An 18,321-nucleotide genomic window follows, 5' to 3' on the forward strand; every position below is an offset into this window, starting at 1 on the left:
TAATTAACCACACATATTCAAAATTCCATTTGGTGTTTGGACAAAAAATAAATGAATTACAATGTAAATATACATATGTATAATCCAAAATATTCAGGCAGACATAAACCTATATTCAAACTACTGAATTGTATGTTAAATATAACAATTGTGGCAAGTGTACCCCAAACAAATAACCTGCCATTATGAATATACAACATAATATATATAAAACTAAAATATGTGATTTATGTAAACCTATAAGACCCACTCATAATGGGTGTAAGGAATCCATATAGCCTAATAGATTGCAACATAAAAATAGAAATACACATGTATTTACAACCTATTGAATTGGTTCCAATGTATTCAATCCTGGTCTAAAAAGACCCCCTAACCTTATAATCCATTTATACTCCATGTCATTGAGTTTCTTGTGCCATCGATGTTAAAGATTATTTAGGAGGGTTACAGTTGGGAGTGGTTTGAAAAAAAAAAAACTTCCTTTCAAGGAAGATCCCTGCCCACTCAGAGAACTGCTTCCTTCAGTACTCCCAACATATTTTAGATGCAGGAGTCCTAGAGCTTGTTCCTGTCGTTAAAAAAGGAAAAAGGCTTTTATTTTTAGAAAGTTTCTAGTTTCAAAGAAGGCATACTCCTTAAGACCAATGTGGAAGCTGTCTTATCTCAATATTTTTGTAAAGGTACCAAAGTTCGAGATGCTAACCCTTCAAAAAGTATTGGCTGTGACCTCAGATCGGTGCTTTATGGTGACCTTAGAACTCAAAGATGCTTATTATCACATTCCAATAGCAAGCAACTTTGAGATTTCTGAGGTTGTCTTTGTGTCACATTATTAAGTCTCTGTATTATTCTTTAGACTGTCCACTGTATCAGTAATGATTATAAAGTGTTTAGCCCCAGTACTTGCTTTTTTGTGCAGAGTTTTTCCCAGTAGTCAGGACTCCTTAAGAGATGTGTTCTGTCCTGTAGCATTCCTTAACTGTTCAAGCTTCTTACATGCCATCAGAGCAAAATAATGGCTGACAAATGAAGCAAATCTTGGACAAGACCCTCTGAAGTGGAAACTCATTCCAGTGGTCTTCAGGAGTTGATCCATATGTGAGGAACACTTCAAGTAGATTTTTTTTCTCCTCCTTTCAAAAAGGACAACTAAACAGATTCTGTTCTACAGCTCATTTCCAGTGATTAAAGAGGCAATTCTGAAGATTCAAAAAAACACCAAGAATCATTGTGTTGACTCCCTTCTTGCCCATACAAAATTGTTTCTTTCTTATGGAACTGGCCAGGGGCAATTATCATAAGCTTGCACACAGACTGCATCCACTCACACAGAATAAGGGGAGTTTGCACCCTGACATCAAACATTTTCTACTGAATGCCTGGATATCTTTTAGGCATCTCTCTCGTAAGTTCATGCAGCAGGTACTGAATAAACCTGCTACTAGAAAAGTGCATGTTGTCAAGTAGAAGAGATTTTATAGTTGATGCCTAGCCAATTACTGTTTCATTACGGATTCTGTACCACTGGTGCTTAAATTTTTGTGAGTTAGTGTCCTCTGGCCTATCTTATCCCTGTATTAAAAATGCATCTTACAGCTATTTCAGCATATCTGCCATGGATTCCACTCTTTCTTCTCCATTTACAGCTGATCCCTCCATGTCGGTAAGTTCCTCATCTTTGGGATCTCAATTTTGTGCTAGAAAAACAGTCTGAACCTGCCACTCAGGCTAGACTGATCTGTAGTTCTTCACTTTGAAAAGTGTTCACATTGTTCTGACATCTACAAGAAGAGTATCAGAGTTGCAAGCTCTCATGGTGGGTGAGCCCTGTCCGGTTTCCCACAGAGATAGGGTCAGTGTGTGCACAAATCCCACTTGCATGGCCAAGGTTGTTTCAGTTTACAATGAATCAAGCCATCAGTCTTTGTTTTCTATTCAAATATCAAAAATGAAGGAGAGAAGATTCTAGATGCTGTAGATGTTCAAAGGCAACTTGAGTAGTATTTTGACAAAAAACAAGTCCTTCAAGAAAACTAACTAGCTCTTTATTTCTTATTTTGAGATTAAAATAGGTTAGCTAGTGTCCAAACAAACTGTTTCCAGGTGATTGTCCTCTGCAGTTGCTTTTTGTTGCTCTCGCCATGGTAATTCCATTCCAGGCTGTGTTAAAGCACACTATTAGAGCATTAGCTTCTGCGATTGCATACTGGAAAGGATTGAAGTATAGAAGCATTCTAGAGGCAGCAGCTTGGTGCGCTGTACATATTTTTACAAAGCACTGTAAACTAGATTCATTTTCCATGTCTTGAGCAGGATTTGTTAGAACCATTCTCCAGGTTCCCTGTAGTCTACTGTATAGCTTAGGTTACTGCAGCTGTGATTAAATGAACATAGTTTGTGTAAGTAAACTTACCAGAAGAGTTTGTGCTTGAATGATCACTGCTATAGTAGCTGCTCCCCTCTACCTTTTTTGTATGTGATTTTTGCTAGGATAACATTGAATATCAAGTTGTCTATCTCACCTTCATTCTTGCTGGATGGGTTCGGAGCCGATCCTCGGCTCCGACTCAGCCTTTTTCTAAAGCTCGAGAGCTATTTACCGGCTTGAGGCCTCCCCTTATCTCACAATGCTAGGCGTCATATATCCAGATCTCGTTTGCTGCTTCAGCTACGAGGTTGCGTTTTTTTACCTGCTCCAGGTCGTATAATTCTTTTGCTACTATTTTTACTGTCAGAGTTGTTGTTCTTTTTAGATTTTCTTCTATATTACTTTTATTAAATCGTGTTACCCCTTTAGACCCCACTTAGGATCTCCTTTTTTCTGTTGTTACAGAGTTTTCTTCCCTTCCCCCTCCCCTTTGGGGTAGTGGTTAAGCCTGTCTCTTTATAGTATTGTTTTTATATATATATATATATATATATATATATATATATATATGTATATATATAGCTATATATATATATATATATATATATATATATATATATATATATATATAACTTTTGTGTTAAGTTTTTTATTATTTATAACTGTTGTAGTTATAGAGGTATTGTATTGTTAGTTCTAGTGCGTGTGTGTCTGTGATTAGTGTTTTAAGTACTAGTTTAACTTCCCTTGGTATCTCTCCTATCATGTCTAAAGATACCAATGTTTCAGGTTTCAAGAAGTGTGACTCGTGCTGTCAGAAGATGTCTCTGACAGACGGTCACACTTCTTGTGTTTATTGTTTGAGCCCCCTACACCTGCAGGACTCTTGTTTGGTCTGTCATGCTTTCAGTCCGAGAGTCCTGCAGGAGCGTAGGAATAAACTCATTTTGAGAGGCTTGTTAAAACCTGAAGGATCCCCGGCTAAGCCTTCGTCTGTGAAATCCTTAAAGCCTGCCAAACCGTCGGCTCCCTGTTCGAAGCTGACGCTGAGCGGAGCTTCTGCCTCCTCGTTGGTTACGGACAGAACCGACACTTCGGGACCTCAGTCGGTTCCGACTTTGCTATCAGAGCCTTCTCTGAGCCAAAAGCGTTCAAGATCCCCCTCCTTAGAGTCCGTTCACTCGGCTCCCAGGTCCCCATTACTACAATCGGAGCAGAGCCATAGATCCCATTCCTCTCTGTCCTCCAGGCTATCTGTCCATGACTTAGAGAGGGTGGTCAGTAGGCTCCTTAAGTCACAGGCACTGGCCAAAATGTTGACTAGCCCTTCTCAACAGACTGTGGCTATCCCTGTTTCTTCAACAGTTCCTCCTCTGACTCTACTACAGTGTTCGGAGCCAGAGCTTGTTGGGGCTTGAATCATCGGAACGTCGGAGCCGATGCCCCACCCTTCGGCTCCTTCGTCAGCTCCGATCTCTTCATTGGTTCCATCCTTGGAGGGATCCGGGCACCGAGACTCCCTCGTCGGCTCCGAGGGGGCGAGTGGCATCAGACCCTTGTCCGACCCCATTCTCCCTCTCGGGGCAGGTGAGCTTGGCCCGGACATCAGCCTCGGAGCCGTCCCTCTCGGTGCTGGGAGGAGTTCACGTCTCTTCAGAGTGGGGACCCTCTTCTCTGCCTGATAGGGGCGCCTTTGAGGTCATGAGGAGCGTGCTGACTCCGGTGTCGGCTCCACATTTGGTTCTCGCCCTTCCACCTCCTGGGTGTCTCTGCCTTTCGACCCGCTCATGGAATTAGTGGCTCGGAAGGCATGGATGGCCCCGGACACAGTGGAACCAACAACCCGCAGGCCCACAAAATTCATTACAGCTCTGTCCGACAAAAAGTTTCTTACAAAGGGTGTCCCTGTTGATGCCATGGTGGTTGCAGCAGCCACCAAGAAGGAGTTGGCTGACCCTTCAGTGCCTGTCCATCCACCTAATAAAGAATCTAGGACAATGGACAGGTACGGGAAGCGAATGTTCTCTTCAGCGACCTTTTCCATGCGGTCGCTGAACTATCTGTGCCATTTCATCCGCCTTCAGAGAGATCTCCTTAAGGAACTGGGTGATACCCTTCAGGATCCATCTGCTGCGGGATCTCAGGAAAAGATCAACTCCCAGCTGGCGACCCTTAATTCTATAGTCAACTCCTCTATGCGGCTCATTTCTTATGCAGCCGATGGGGTGAGTAGAGCCACAGGCACAGGCGTGGCTTTGAGAAGACCTGCCTGGATGTGGTTATGTAACTTTGCTGACCCCTTTAAGGCATCCTTCACCAATACCCCCTTCGATGGTTCGGCTTTGCTCGGACCACAGGTGAATGATACCCTTACCAGGTGTGAGCAGGAAGGCAAGACTCTCTCTGCCGTGGGAGTCCGTTTTTTCTACTCCTTCTAGACCATACCCTAAAGGTCAGAAGAGTGGGAAAATGTGGTTCTGCAAACCCCAAGGAGTCGTGCCTGATGCACGTGGCGAGTTTCCCCTCCAGGGGCAGAGGAGGGAACAACAACAGATGCTGCCCGAGGGGCAGAGGGGGTCTGCAAAATGAGGGTAGCAGGGAATCTTTTTCTGACAAACCCTTTCAGCACCCCTGAGGGGCTGCCCGACTGTCCACTCTCGGTGGCAGTCAGGGGAAGATGGTCACTGTACCCAGAAGCCTGGCGTCTCCTCACACAAGACAAATGGGTACAGTCTATCATATCCGAGGGTTACAAAATCCCCTTTGTCCACACCCCCATGCAAACAAACAGGTCCCTTCCAGATGTTCCACCCGGTCTAAGGGAACAAGCAGTACTAGAAATTTCAGAACTGCTAGAAAAAAGAGCCATCCAGCCAGTCCCAGCTGACCAGCAAGGATCCAGGATTTACTTCAAGTTCTTTTTGGTACCAAAGAAAACAGGGTACTGGAGACCCATTTTGGATCTCAGAAGGTTAAACGAATCAGTCCTTTCTACCCTTTTTGGGTCCGGACATTTGGATGTGCTCCATAGACCTACAGGATGCATACTACCATATCAGAATGAACAGACGCTCCAGGAGGTTTCTCCACTTCCGGCTGGGAGCCAATCAGAGCCCTGCCCTTTGGCCTCACCACAGCCCCCAGGGTGTTCACCAAATGCATGGCAGTAGTTACGGCTCACCTGAGATGGCGAGGATTCCAGGTGTTTCCATATCTAGACGACTGGCTCCTAACTGCTTCCACCAGGCATCAGCTAATCAGAGCCAAGGATTATACCATCCAAACTTGCTCAGAGCTAGGTATCTCCATAAACTTAGAAAAGTCTGCGTTGTCACCTTGTCAATCTATAACCTTTATAGGCGCCATGTTAAACACAAAAGAACTATCGGCAAAACTTCCATTAGAAAGAGTATTAGACATTCGCCGACATGTTCAAACGTTACTACAATGCAAGAGAATCCAGGCCAGATTTGTACTGAAAACCTTGGGTCTCATGGCAGCAGCAATCACATTACTTCCCCTGGCTCGTTTTCACATGCGGATTCTTCAATGGATGCTTTTTACCCAATGGTCTTTTCAACAGCTTCCGATGTCTCACAACATAATCACCCAATCATGCAAAGACCACCTTTCTTGGTGTATGGTCTCCCCTCAAGTTTTTCAGGGCAGACCATTTGTACTTCCTCCGGTTGCCACGGTGACAACGGATACCTCCCTGATCGGGGGGGGGGGGGGCGGTTTCAGGGCAGGACTGTCCAGGGCACTTGGCAACCCCCTAGAGTACCATCTGCACATAAACGTCTTGGAGATGAGAGCGGTACTTTTAGCATTGCAAGCTCTTCAGGACTCTCTACCTACCGGGACTATTGCAGTTCAGACTGACAATATGTCGGTAGTGTGGTACATCAACAAGCAGGGCAGAACCAGGTCCTATCCTTTATGTCGAGAAGCACTCAGACTCTGGCAGTGGGCGATCTCCTCTCAACGGTTTCTAATAGCAACGCACATCCCCGAGAAGTTCAACGTCATAGCGGACAGGCTAAGCAGAGCAATTCTTATGCCTCACGAGTGGTCTCTCAATCAGTTAGTAGCGGGCAAAATTTTCCACAGATGGGGTCGACCTTGCTGCGACCTTTTTGCAACCCCTCTCAGCAAGTGCAGCGACTTCTTCACTCTCTTCACCCTCCCAGGCCATTCCCCCAGAGACGCTGTAGTTCACGATTGGCCCCGGGGTCTGCTCTATGCATTCCCTCCTTTTCCCTTAATTCCAAAACTGATTCAGAAAGCGACCGCTTTGGGATCCAGGATGATCCTCATTGCTCCTTACTGGCCTTGACAAATTTGGTTCCCATTCCTGCATAGTCACCTTCTGGAGCAGCCCTGGAATCTGGACCCAGTGCCAGACCTGTTGATCCATCAGTCGGGCGGGCTGCACCAATCCCTTCACTCACTCAACCTCACAGCTTGGTTGCTCCACTTCCAACCTTAGCCAAGCTTCCACATGTTTCTCAGCCAGTGCGCGAAATCATACTTTCTTCACACAAACCTTCTACTAGAAAGACTTATGCTAGTAAGTGGAAATGTTTTTCTTTCTGAGCAGAGGCTAGGAAGATAAACCCCTTTACAGCCCCTGTCCATAATGTTTTAGATTTTTTGGTGGAACTTTTTCGAGCAGGTTCCTCAGCTGCCACCATTAGGGTCCAATTGGCTGCTATCGCAAATTTTCACGTTAGCCTGTCAGAGTCCAGTATCATGTCCCACAAACTTTGTAAGGCCTTTCTTAAAGGGACTATGTTACTTAGACCCCCGGTTAAAGATCCCCCCCCCTCCATGGGATTTGAACTTGATATTAACTTCATTGATTCTCCCTCCTTTTGAACCTGCAGCTTCTTGTTCCTTAAAGTTACTCTCCTGGAAGGCTCTCTTCTTAGTAGCTATCACCTTGGCCAGAAGAGTATCGGAACTTCAAACCCTTTGTGTTCGCCCTCCATATCTTATTTTTCACAAAGATAGAGTTTCACTCAGGACTAATCCTTCCTTTTTGCCCAAAATACCCACAGAGACAAATCTCAATCAGGCTATTGATCTTCCTGTCTTTTTTCCTAATTATTCAGAGCTGAACAAAAGTTACACTATTTGGACATTCACAGGCAGTTACGTTTTTATTTGGATAGGACCAAACAGTCAAGAAAATCAGATCAACTCTTCCTGTCCTATGCTGAGGGGAAGCAGGGCCTGCCAGTTTCTAAGGTAACCTTGTCCAGGTGGCTGGCCTCTATTATTACCTTGATCTACTAACTGAGACATAAAGAACTTCCTTCAAAACCAAAAGCTCATTCTACCAGAGCATTGGCTACGTCGGTAGCTTTTCAGGCTAGACTTCCAGTGGAATCTATTTGTGCTGCAACAACATGGGCCACTCCTCATACCTTCATTTCACATTACAAGTTGGATATGGCCTCCAGGAGTCGAGCTAATTTTGGTTCCACTGTGCTCAAGAGTCTGTTTCGATGAGCAACCCAGGGCTAAGGTGTTAGGGACGCTGTCCCATCCAGCAAGAATGAAGGCAAGATAGACAACTTAACATTAAGATGTTATGTACCTACCATAATGTTCCATGTTAGTTGTCTTCATCTCGCCTTCTTTCTTGCGTCCCACCCTCTATCCCCCTAGCCTGGTTAGGACCGAGAAGAATCCCTTTTGAAGCCTTTTTCCTACGGTTGACCTTGTTTTTAGGTTATGTCCTACTCTGTTTGTAGCACTGTAGGTAAAGCTTTGGTGGGAACTAGTGTGTTTTTTCCATGGTGTTAGCTTTCCAAACGAGATCCGGATATCTGATGCCTAGCATTGTGGGATAAGGGGAGGCCTCGAGCTGGTAAATAGCTCTCGAGCTTTAGAAAAAGGCAGAGTCTGAGCCGAGGATCAGCTCTGAACCCATCCGGCGAGATGAAGACAACTAACATGGAAAGTTATGGTAGGTACATAACTTCTTATTATTAGTTACCTAGCATCTTTTTTCAGGGGTCTTGCCTCCTTCTTTTAGTAGCATGAAAGTTCTGAAGGGCTTGGTGCTAAAACAGCTGATTTTCTTCAGTTCTGCTCAAGCTGTCAGTTGTCTGGAAGGTGCCAAGCTTTGGAAGCTGACTGGCTGTTATATCATATGCAGGAATATAACCCGTACAGTTAAGGCTACTGCAGCAGTGATCATTCAAGCTCCTATTGATATAGTAAGTTACACACCTGTACTATGTTTACTTGGACTTGGGTCCTTGCTGTTTTCTGTTTTGTATTTATTTGAATGTGTGTGTGTGTGGGGTGGGGGAGGCAGGAAACTCCAATATCCAATGTATATTATGGCTGTATTTTGTTTTGCCTTTATTTGCCGACATATGCTTCCAGTGTTAAAATGAATGAACAAATGAATTAATGACCAGTTTCCCTTGAGATGGGCTTCTATAGCTTATTCCTTCACTTGAAATTGTGCCTTTGCAAACAACATCTGCCACCACTAAAGTTTCTGTTTTCTTGCATATTCTATAACAACTAAGTATGCATTATCAATTCAATTCAGGTAAGTTGCATTATGTCAAAACTTGATCCCTGCTGAAAATAGGACATGAGTATATTGGCAACTGAACGATACAGGTAGAAATAAAATAGTGTAAGACGTAGTGAAAATATGTATGCACTGGGGCAAGACAGTCTGGCTGGAACTTTGTTTCAGACCACTGTTTAACTTTTGTTCAGCAGTGTTACCAGGAATAGCACAGTAAATTGAATCTGTCTCTGTGTGTGTCCGACGCAAATAGAAACTACATTTTTTGTTTATCATGGTTGTAATTTGTTTATATGGTAGCACTGGACTCGAACCTTATTGTTTAGCATTGCAGAGCAGTACTTTTAACCACTAAAATGCATTCCAGGAATCATTGTGGGTCTTCAGTGCCTTCTTTATTGGAGCACCATGGTATTGCATTTTGCTGCATCTCTATTACAATTCTGTTTCAGCAAACATGACCATTCTGCTCCAAAGGCGTAGTTCAGAAGGGCAGAGGGGACTTTAGCTCATCATTTTTCTTTGTCACCCACAGCGGCAAAACAAGATCTGCAGCAGTTACGTGATGAGATTAAGAACTTGGCCCAAAACACCAGGAGTAAACTGCAGGGTGAGTGGATGATGAAAGGATTTTAAGTATCGTGCATTATTTTTGTTGTAAACAAAATTCTGGTCCTTTAATGGAGCCAGAAGAAGAATTTAATCCTGTCTTTTGTTGACCTGTGCCCTTTATTTTATAGAATATTTTTGTCCGTTTCATTTTCCTTACTTTTAAAACTGAAGTGTCTGTGATTTTTTTTTTTATGAAGTAATAGCACATCTGCATATTTGCTGGTATGCTTCTGTTTATGTAGTAGTAGCACCACACCAGCAAATATGTAGCATATGTAAAACCTGCCAAATCAAATTAATTTCAATTATATTATGTTTAGTTCATTCATCTTTATTTTTTCAATACATTTCCAAACACTTGGAAATTCTTAACCCAGACCATTGTGTAAAGGATTTGTTTCCACAAGGCTCCCTGTTTGGATGGTTGTGCCTTACAAGAAAAAAATGAAAAGTGGTAAATGTCATGCACGCTTACGACAAGAAGTATTTTCTAACTTTATTCCGTCTGTTGCAGAAAATTATCTGTTTAGCAGTTGCTTAAAACAGTAGAACCAAATCACATTCTAAAGAATTGTGCTTTTATTTTGTTAAAGTAGAACCTGGTCTTTTGCATTGATTACCGATATGGTTTGCTTTACAAAACCTCATATTTCTGTAAAAATTTCCCACTTTAGATAACTTTTAAGGTAGAAACCCTAGATAGAAGCTTAGGAGGATTTGCCATAGTGGATGCAGCCCAACAACCTGTCTTTGGGATGCCTATCTCGCTCAGTATCAAATGGAATATTTAACAAATGCGTAAGACTGTGCTTTGGGGGGAGACTTTGCTTTTGAGGTAGGGGACTCGTATAATGTCAAGGGGTTCAAGGTGGGTTGTTCAACAGGGGAATGCTCATCGTATAGATCTGAAGGAAATTGACATTAGCTTTGAGTATGAGACCATTTAGTTCCCTACAAATAAACACAGGCCACATAACAGTCTTATTGTACATTAGCAAAAAATTGATGCACACTTATTTTCTACCAAGCAAAAAGAACTTTTTTGGCCGAGTTCTTGCATATATTATTGAAACTGTGAATTTCTGAATTGCAGCTGAACAGTGCAGTTTTCTGTGTGTAACATCTCTTTCCAAGGAACACCCCACAAACGTCTCTTTGCTATAAAATCCAATGGGTAGGCTCCCAAAGTGTTGTTTCTTTCATCCTTGAACCTGGAAGATTGGCACATTTTCTTTCTGTTGGACTCAGGACCCGTTTTGAATCTTCAGTCTATATTCTGATGCCAGAAGCACTATTTAGATGAGGAGAAACTACACTTTAAAGTCAGATGAGCTGTGCTTCATAGTGCTGCTGCAGGTAGCATCTTGACCATTTTTGTCTGTTCCCTAATGCGGGAACACTGTCTTGGGAACTCATAAAAGTGCCTGGTACAAACAGTATGGCTTGTGCTAACATGGCCTTTCTCTAAGGATTTTCCCATTTATTATACAAAGATATGTTAGCTGTGATGAGGAAAGTTAAGACCTCATTATCTACTCATTTGCATTTCTTTGAATCACATTTAGTATCACAGTGTGCAAATCATTGTTGATGTGGATGAAATGGAAATAAACTGCTACTCATGTAGAGAGTGTTGTTCTCCCACCCTAGTCACTCTCCCCCATGCACATAAGTATACACGCATGCACACACCAGAGTCCTTGTACCTGTCCCTAACTTGTCTGTCCTTCCATTTTGCCTCTACCCTTGTGATTGTTGGTGTTGTCATGGCACATATCTGTTGAGCCCTTGTGGCTAGTGTACCCCACACCCCTGATCCCCATGTTGCTGCTTTTACAGCACTTCTGATCTCTATAATCCCTGGTTGTCTTGCATATCCCCCCATCCCACTGATCCCTGATGTTCTTCATGTTTCACTGTTGCAGTCATCACATTTGGGTTATCTGCTTGCAGTGGCCTTCAGTCGGCCTGATTAATAAAGTCTTGGGTCCTGCATCGGTTGCTGTCCTTTCTTCCGTGACGTCAGGTCATCAGGGGTATAAAACATGCAGCCGACATCATTATATCAGTCTTTCTTGCCTTGCGGTGCCTGAAGCAGAAGCAGTTCGCAAGTGCCGGTCGGCCGACTCCTGAAGTTTGTTTTTGAGTTTCAGAACCGAAGTCTTCAACTAAAAGCTAAGTACCCCATTGGGGAAACGTTTTCTTGCTCTAAACCGATGTCAGTAAAAGTAAATAATTGCATTACTTGTGGAAAGCAAATTCCTCATAAAGATTTTCATTTGTACTGTATTCCTTGCCTAGGCCCTGACCACAACGTACCTCACTGTCGGTTTTGTGCCTTATTTAAACCACAAACAATCCTGTCATCTGTATATTTAAGCTTCTAAATATTTGGTGCTCAGTTCAATTATCCTGATATGTCTTCGGTAAGCCATCCGACTACCGACATTCTGAAAAAAACGCAAAGATAAAGACAGAGACAGGCCGCCTAGGTCCAAAGCTGCCAACGACGCTTCTCCTAAGCCAGTCACCAGTTCTCCGGTACTCAGTGAGGAGCTTTCACAGCCCCTGATACCCGCTACTTCAGATTTGCAGGCCTCTACTGAGACCCATTCGGAGTCCGGTATGCTGCGAGATGCTTCAACTGTGGAACTTGCGGATGTCTCTACCTTGGATGGGTCCAGAGCCGCTGTGCAGGCACCAGCTTCAGAGGGTGTATTCAGGCCTACTGAGTTGTGTATTAAACCAACGCCTTCTTCTTCTTCAAGGCCTAAAACTGGAACTATGCCTAGAAAACCGACGCCCAGACCGCATGGTCAGGCCTCTATGCCTAAAAAACAAATGATAAGAATGGCTGAAGACCTTATTACTTTAATCAGGGGAATCCAGCCTTCCCCTCTAAGAGACCTAGGACTGAGTTTGCTTATGATACTTCTGACCAGGATTCTGAATTTTCTGTTTCCTCTGATGATCAGGATTTACCCTTATCTACCTATGAGGATTCTGATGCTGAGGACTCTATTCCCCCTGCTTTCCCCCCAGAGGATTTCTCTTTTGGTGAGACCTTACATACTCTCAGGGAGCATTTTCATTGGGGAAGTCAGGATTTCTCTGATTCTAAAAAGAGGCTTAGGGATTTCTTACTCCTCTCCAGCACAGGCCTTTAGCCATACCTCCTGTACTAGACATTGTTGATGATGCCTTTTCGGAATCTAGCTTGGCCCCTGACCTCCTGCTCCCAGAAAACCTGGTAGATATTACAGGGTCCATGACTCTCACAAGTTCCTTTTTAAAAATCCTACTGCAGATCCTGAGACCATTTCACAGGGACTCAAGGACATTAAAGCTACTACTGCCAAAAATCCTACCCCCTCTGATAGAGACTTCAGGGCGCTGGATAGATGGGGTAAGAAGGTATACACTTCTGCAACTTTGGCCATTAGGGCCTTAAACTGCCAGTTCCATATATTAACGTATCAGCAGCATATTATTGGATTGCTTAAACAGAAAATGATGTTGATTCCTGATTGTGCTGAAAATAAAGATTTACAAGATTTACTGCATTCAGCTGAACAAGTTGAAAAACATACTTTGCAATGTGGTTTTGATTCACTAGAGGCATCTTGCAGGGCTGCTGTAACGGGGTTTGTACTTAGAAGGCATGCTTGGCTTAAGGAGCAATCCTTGCCAGATCATGTTAAAGCGAAATTACTGGATGCTTCCTTAATCCAGGGCTGCCCGTTTGGCAACAAGGCAGAAAGAAGTTCTTAAAATGATGGGGGAAAAAGCTAAAGCTATGTAAACTGTTAAAGATATTTTACAAGTACAACCTCCAAGGTTTAGTAGGCATTGGCCTTCCAAAAACTAGTCCTTTCCTGCCTCTTCCAGACCTTCTCAGTCCAAACCCAGATCCAGCAGAGCTCCCAGGCTTCAGTCCCATGATGCACACAGGACTAAGCAGTGGGGGGTCTCCACTTCCAAATCTCTGAGTAATACAACTCCCCCCTATGGTAAACTATCTCAATGACTTTTTAAAACTTCCAAGCACTTCTCAACTGACTACCCCTTTGCGGGGAAAGATTGCTCTTCATGCAAAGAACTGGGAACTCATTACCCAGGACAAATGGGTTTTAAATATAGTGTCCCAGGGATACAGATTTCACTTCCACATGTTACCAACACCAAGCCGATCCCTGTTCTGATCTCAGTGCTATTACAGCAGTTTAATTTATATCTGGTGATCTAATGTGTCCCCCCTCACCCTGATCCCTCATTATGTCTGTGGTGGTACAGCACTTCTGTGTGTTATCCCTGGTGTCTAGTGGTTCCCTGTACTGCCATTGTCAGTAGGGCACTTTGAGTCATCTGTGTTGGAGAAGTGGTCCATCCAATCCCCGTGCTGCAGTTGGTGCATAGACTGAACTTCTGATCTCTGTGATCCCTTGTGGCCTGATGCATCCCCCACCCTGATCCCTGTACCTCAGTCTTGGTATGTAGTTGAACACAGCCTTTTGACCATGTTTATTACCCACACCTTGGTAGGGACTACCATGCTGATCTACATGACAGGGAGTTCTTGAACTGCTCATCCATGTAGATGTGTTTCTGGAGGCATTTCTGGGAGACATGGCTAATTAGCATATGTCTCGCCTATCGAAATGCATCATTAGAATTCAGTGTGGCCTCAGTACCATTCCTTATGGTTCTGCACATCTTTGTGGCAGAGGACCGTGTACCACCACGTTAGGGTGTTGCTGAATCAAAGATGGGCACCGCAGTATATATACACAAAGGTGTAAATGTTGCAGTACCTTAATGAATTCCCCCCATGTCCCAGCACTGGGGATTGGCATTTTATTCAAGACTTGGCACCTTCCTCTTTCTCTCTTGATAGATTTGTACTTTTTCTAGACTGTTGTGAAACTGTGACATGTTGAAGGAGACATTAGATCTTTTGATACAGCAAAGTGGAGATTCACTAAAGGAGCATTCAGACATTCTTGACCCTGAATTGAGCCCATTTCCAAAAACACTTGGTAACATTAGCAGTCTGTGCATGACAGACTTGCCTTATTCTGTTGTTTGAAGTACATCAGTGTACAGTCTGTATCATCATCCTTTTCATTACACGAACCTCTGTGGACCCTACTTTTATAGATTGCTTAAGAGTTATATATTTGAGAAGTATTAAATACACAGCTTTTGACATTTGATATTTGTAGCTTGTAACAGAAAAGCCTGACATTACCTTGTTTAAAGTGACTTCTTTGAATTTAAATTTTTTTTGGAAGATGATATTTACTAGTTAGAATACTCTCAGCTAGCAATGATTTATGAGCTACGGCTTCAATATGCTGCATGCAAGCCTTGTAAATTTTCCATAGTAATAGATTAACCTTATGATCTAATTTTAATGGTTAAGTATAGCTGCACAAGTGTTCTTCCTTGTTTCCATGGTGTGGGGTGAAGTCAAACACTTCATGTGTGGACAGCAACGTAACTGTCACCTAGACAGACTAAAGACACTGCAAGATCTGATCAGCTTTATTGCTCCATTATGAAATGCAACAAGGCCTTCTTGTGGGCAGGCAATTCTTGTTCAATGTTCCTTGCCTGACAAATTGCTGTTTTTAGGAAAAATGCAACAGAATTCTTAGAGGTACAACAACAGAGCATATTCTGCTTGGATTGCTTCGTCTTCTTTTCTTGCATATTTTAAAATATCCCTTCTGCACAGGTTGTGCATGAAGCTTGTTGATAGGTAGATACTAGGCTAGCTGCCTTTCTGGGCCATTTAAAGCCTAGCTAATTTCCCAAAGTTTGAATCAGACTCTATACCTTGTGTTTGAGAGGTAAATACCTTAATCATTATTCCAACCCTCTTTCTGTATGGTCACTAAACAGCAGGCTGGATGCATGTCCTTGCTGATTGTAGGAGAAGAACAGGTTTTCATGGAGTAGTTCTGTAAATGGTAATGTCTTGTGTGCCCACCCCCCTGGATTCATCTCACAAGATTGCTTGAGGTCAAGTCTAGCTACAGTACTGATGCAAGAGTCCTCAACAAAGCAAAACAGTTGTATGAATATTTGCGATAAACACATCTGAGTAAGATGCTGTTGAGCAGTACGGATACCCTGCCGTCATCATGCTGTGGATTTGGATCTGAATCTGGAGACTCTGCTGTACAGCCTTTGAGTTGTAAACTTTGTGTAGGTATCAGATGATAGCAGTGTGGCAGTTAAGTCATTACACCGTGTTGTTAATAAGTTTCTAACTTTATAAAGTGTGTGTGTATAGGTTAACTGCTTCATTGCAGTGTGATGTTCATAGGTGTATAGTAGACTAATGACCACTGGGGTCTTTATAAGTCTAGCCATACAACCCAATGTATCCCACAAATTAGTGTGCCTTGGAGGTAATTTTAAGGGGTGTATGTTGGTTTTGGGCATGATTTAATGGCTGCCTCCATCCGTCAGAGATATATGTGTCAGGCCACGGGTGTGTTTCAGGTTTCCCATCCACTGGTCCAAGTTGTACTTGAATAGGGCTAGAGAAAGGCAAATCTTTACATGAATGGGAAGCCTATTCCCGAGAATGGGAATCCTCTGACATACTTGCGTGTTCCTGCAACATGTCCTATTTTAAGTTTCAAACAAAGTTTAAATCCTTAGATGTCCTTCTGTTCATATGTTGGGAGTATTCATAACATGAGGGAGTCTACCACAGGCTGTCCCAAAAGTCCAGCCAGTATACAAAAGTCTAAAGCTACTGTTAGGTACGTGCGACATCGCACATAGTACCCTGTCCACTGTAGGGCTTAGTGACATTGGGTATAAAGCAGATGTCAGCACGTACCATTTTCAGAACTTTCCTGCTGCCAGTCTGAACACCATCTCCGGTCGTTTGTTCGACATAGAAGTTGTGGATTCCAAGTTAGATAAGTGTCCTGATGGGTTTTTTTTCTAAAATTTTTTGTGCAACTGTTTTGCTGAGGATATATGTCATCTAGGAAGGGCAAGTGTCAGTGTGGAAGGCAAATTCCATATAAGGATTCCCACAATCTGTCCCTTTTACGCCCTATCCATGACCATACCTCCTATGCTATTTACAAAGACTTTCTTCCAAAGACCCTGCACAGTCATCTTGCTTCTCTCAATTTATATTTATTGCATTTGTTTTCCGGAAAAGTAAACTGGGCCTGAGAAGAGCCAATTTTCAGTGGAAGCCCGTGGAGAAAAACTCCACATATAGTTAGATACAAATAAAGTGTTAACACAATAAGTACAGTGTATAATACAGTAGTAACACATACAATAAAGCATAACTGCACAGAAAATATGATAACATAGAATCATTTTCTTAAACGGAGGAGAATTATTGCAACTCAGATGCCTATGAAAATGAAAAGTGTAAATGTGTAAGTGAGATTGTTAGTAGAGAGAAGAATTGAGCATATAGGAAAAAAAAGTTGGAGGCAGAAGGCTAAGGTGGGGATAGCAAAGGCTAAAATGACAGCAGAAGGGAATAGATTTGAAAGAGGGAAGGGGGGTGGGCTAGTCATAGAGTGAGACAGAGTAAGAATTCTGAGAAAAGGTTAGGTTTTGGGGTTGTCAGTAGGGGTGCAGGTGCATATCCAGTGTGAGGAGAGATGCAGTTTAAGGGATTTTTAAAGTTAGTGGGATTGCTGATAGCCCTGAGAGAAGCAGGGAGGTTGTTCCATGGCTTGGAGACAGCATAAGAATACAGCATTTGGCTGGCTGAGAGCTTTGGTATATCAGTGCTCAACAATATTTTATTTTCTGACCTTAACAGTTGTTTAGGATGGTATATGCTCAAAATGTGAGAGGGCTGGGCAGACTGCTGGGTCATAGATACGTTTATGGACAGTAGTAGTTTGTCCATAAGTGAGGTGATGAGGGAGCTCAAGCCAATTTAGTTGGTGTAGTGAGGAACAGTGGTGGGTGGAGTATTTAGCATTTGTAGCAAATTTGGCAATCTTGTTATAGCATGTGTTGAGTTTTAGTTTTAGAGAGGACTGGATTTTGGTGATGATGGGGCGTCATATAGAAGAGTTGGAAGTGGGAATGATGAGGCAGGGAACTTTTTTGCTGAGTTGCAGAGAAAGTAATTGTGCCTGTAAAAGGCTCCCAGTTTTTGATGGATTTTTTTGATGTTATTGTGAATATGAAGGTCAAAAATCCTCCAAAGCTAGTTACGAAAACAAAATTGCCACTAAAGACAACCACAAAGCATTCAATAGCTATGTCAGGAATCTCAGTGGCAACACTCAGGTCTGCTCTGAGTTACAGCACAATGGCACAAAATATACAGACCCAACTGATATTGCCAACATCCTGGCAGATAGGTTCAGTGCTAACTTTACCCCTCTCTCACCCCCTAGAGATCCCATCTCTATACCGGAAGAATGCAAAGTTCCTGTAACCACGGCTGCACAGGTAAAAACACACTCTCCAAAGCCAAGAACACAGCATCCATGGGACCTGACAATATCCCAGGCAGCATTCTACACAAACTGCAGAATGAACTGGCACCTTACCTAAGCACCATGTTCAATCATAGCCTCACCTCAGGCTTTGTACCCACTGAATGGCGCACCGCAACGGTTATCCCACTCCACAAAGGGGGAGTCACAAAGGACCCCGGGAACTACCGCCCCATTAGCCTGATGAGCCTGGTCTGCAAGGCCATGGAACGTATCATCATGGAACTCATAAACAAAGACATTGGTAATCTCCAAACTCTGGACCTACCCAGTCCGGG

General features: G+C 43.0%; 1 protein-coding gene across 1 annotated transcript in view; it reads left to right on the forward strand.

Moving 5' to 3' along the window:
* STX4 (syntaxin 4) overlaps positions 1–18,321 on the forward strand; it is a 1,371,134-nt gene that overhangs the window by 458,482 nt on the left and 894,331 nt on the right. The window contains exon 4 of the mRNA XM_044086236.1: positions 9,463–9,537. Coding sequence (XP_043942171.1) covers positions 9,463–9,537 — 75 coding nt within the window. The remainder of the gene's footprint in view (positions 1–9,462; positions 9,538–18,321) is intronic.

The sequence above is a fragment of the Protopterus annectens genome, chromosome 10.part0, assembly GCF_019279795.1.
Source record: "Protopterus annectens isolate FY-2018-M chromosome 10.part0, PAN1.0, whole genome shotgun sequence".
NCBI lineage: Eukaryota > Metazoa > Chordata > Ceratodontiformes > Protopteridae > Protopterus > Protopterus annectens.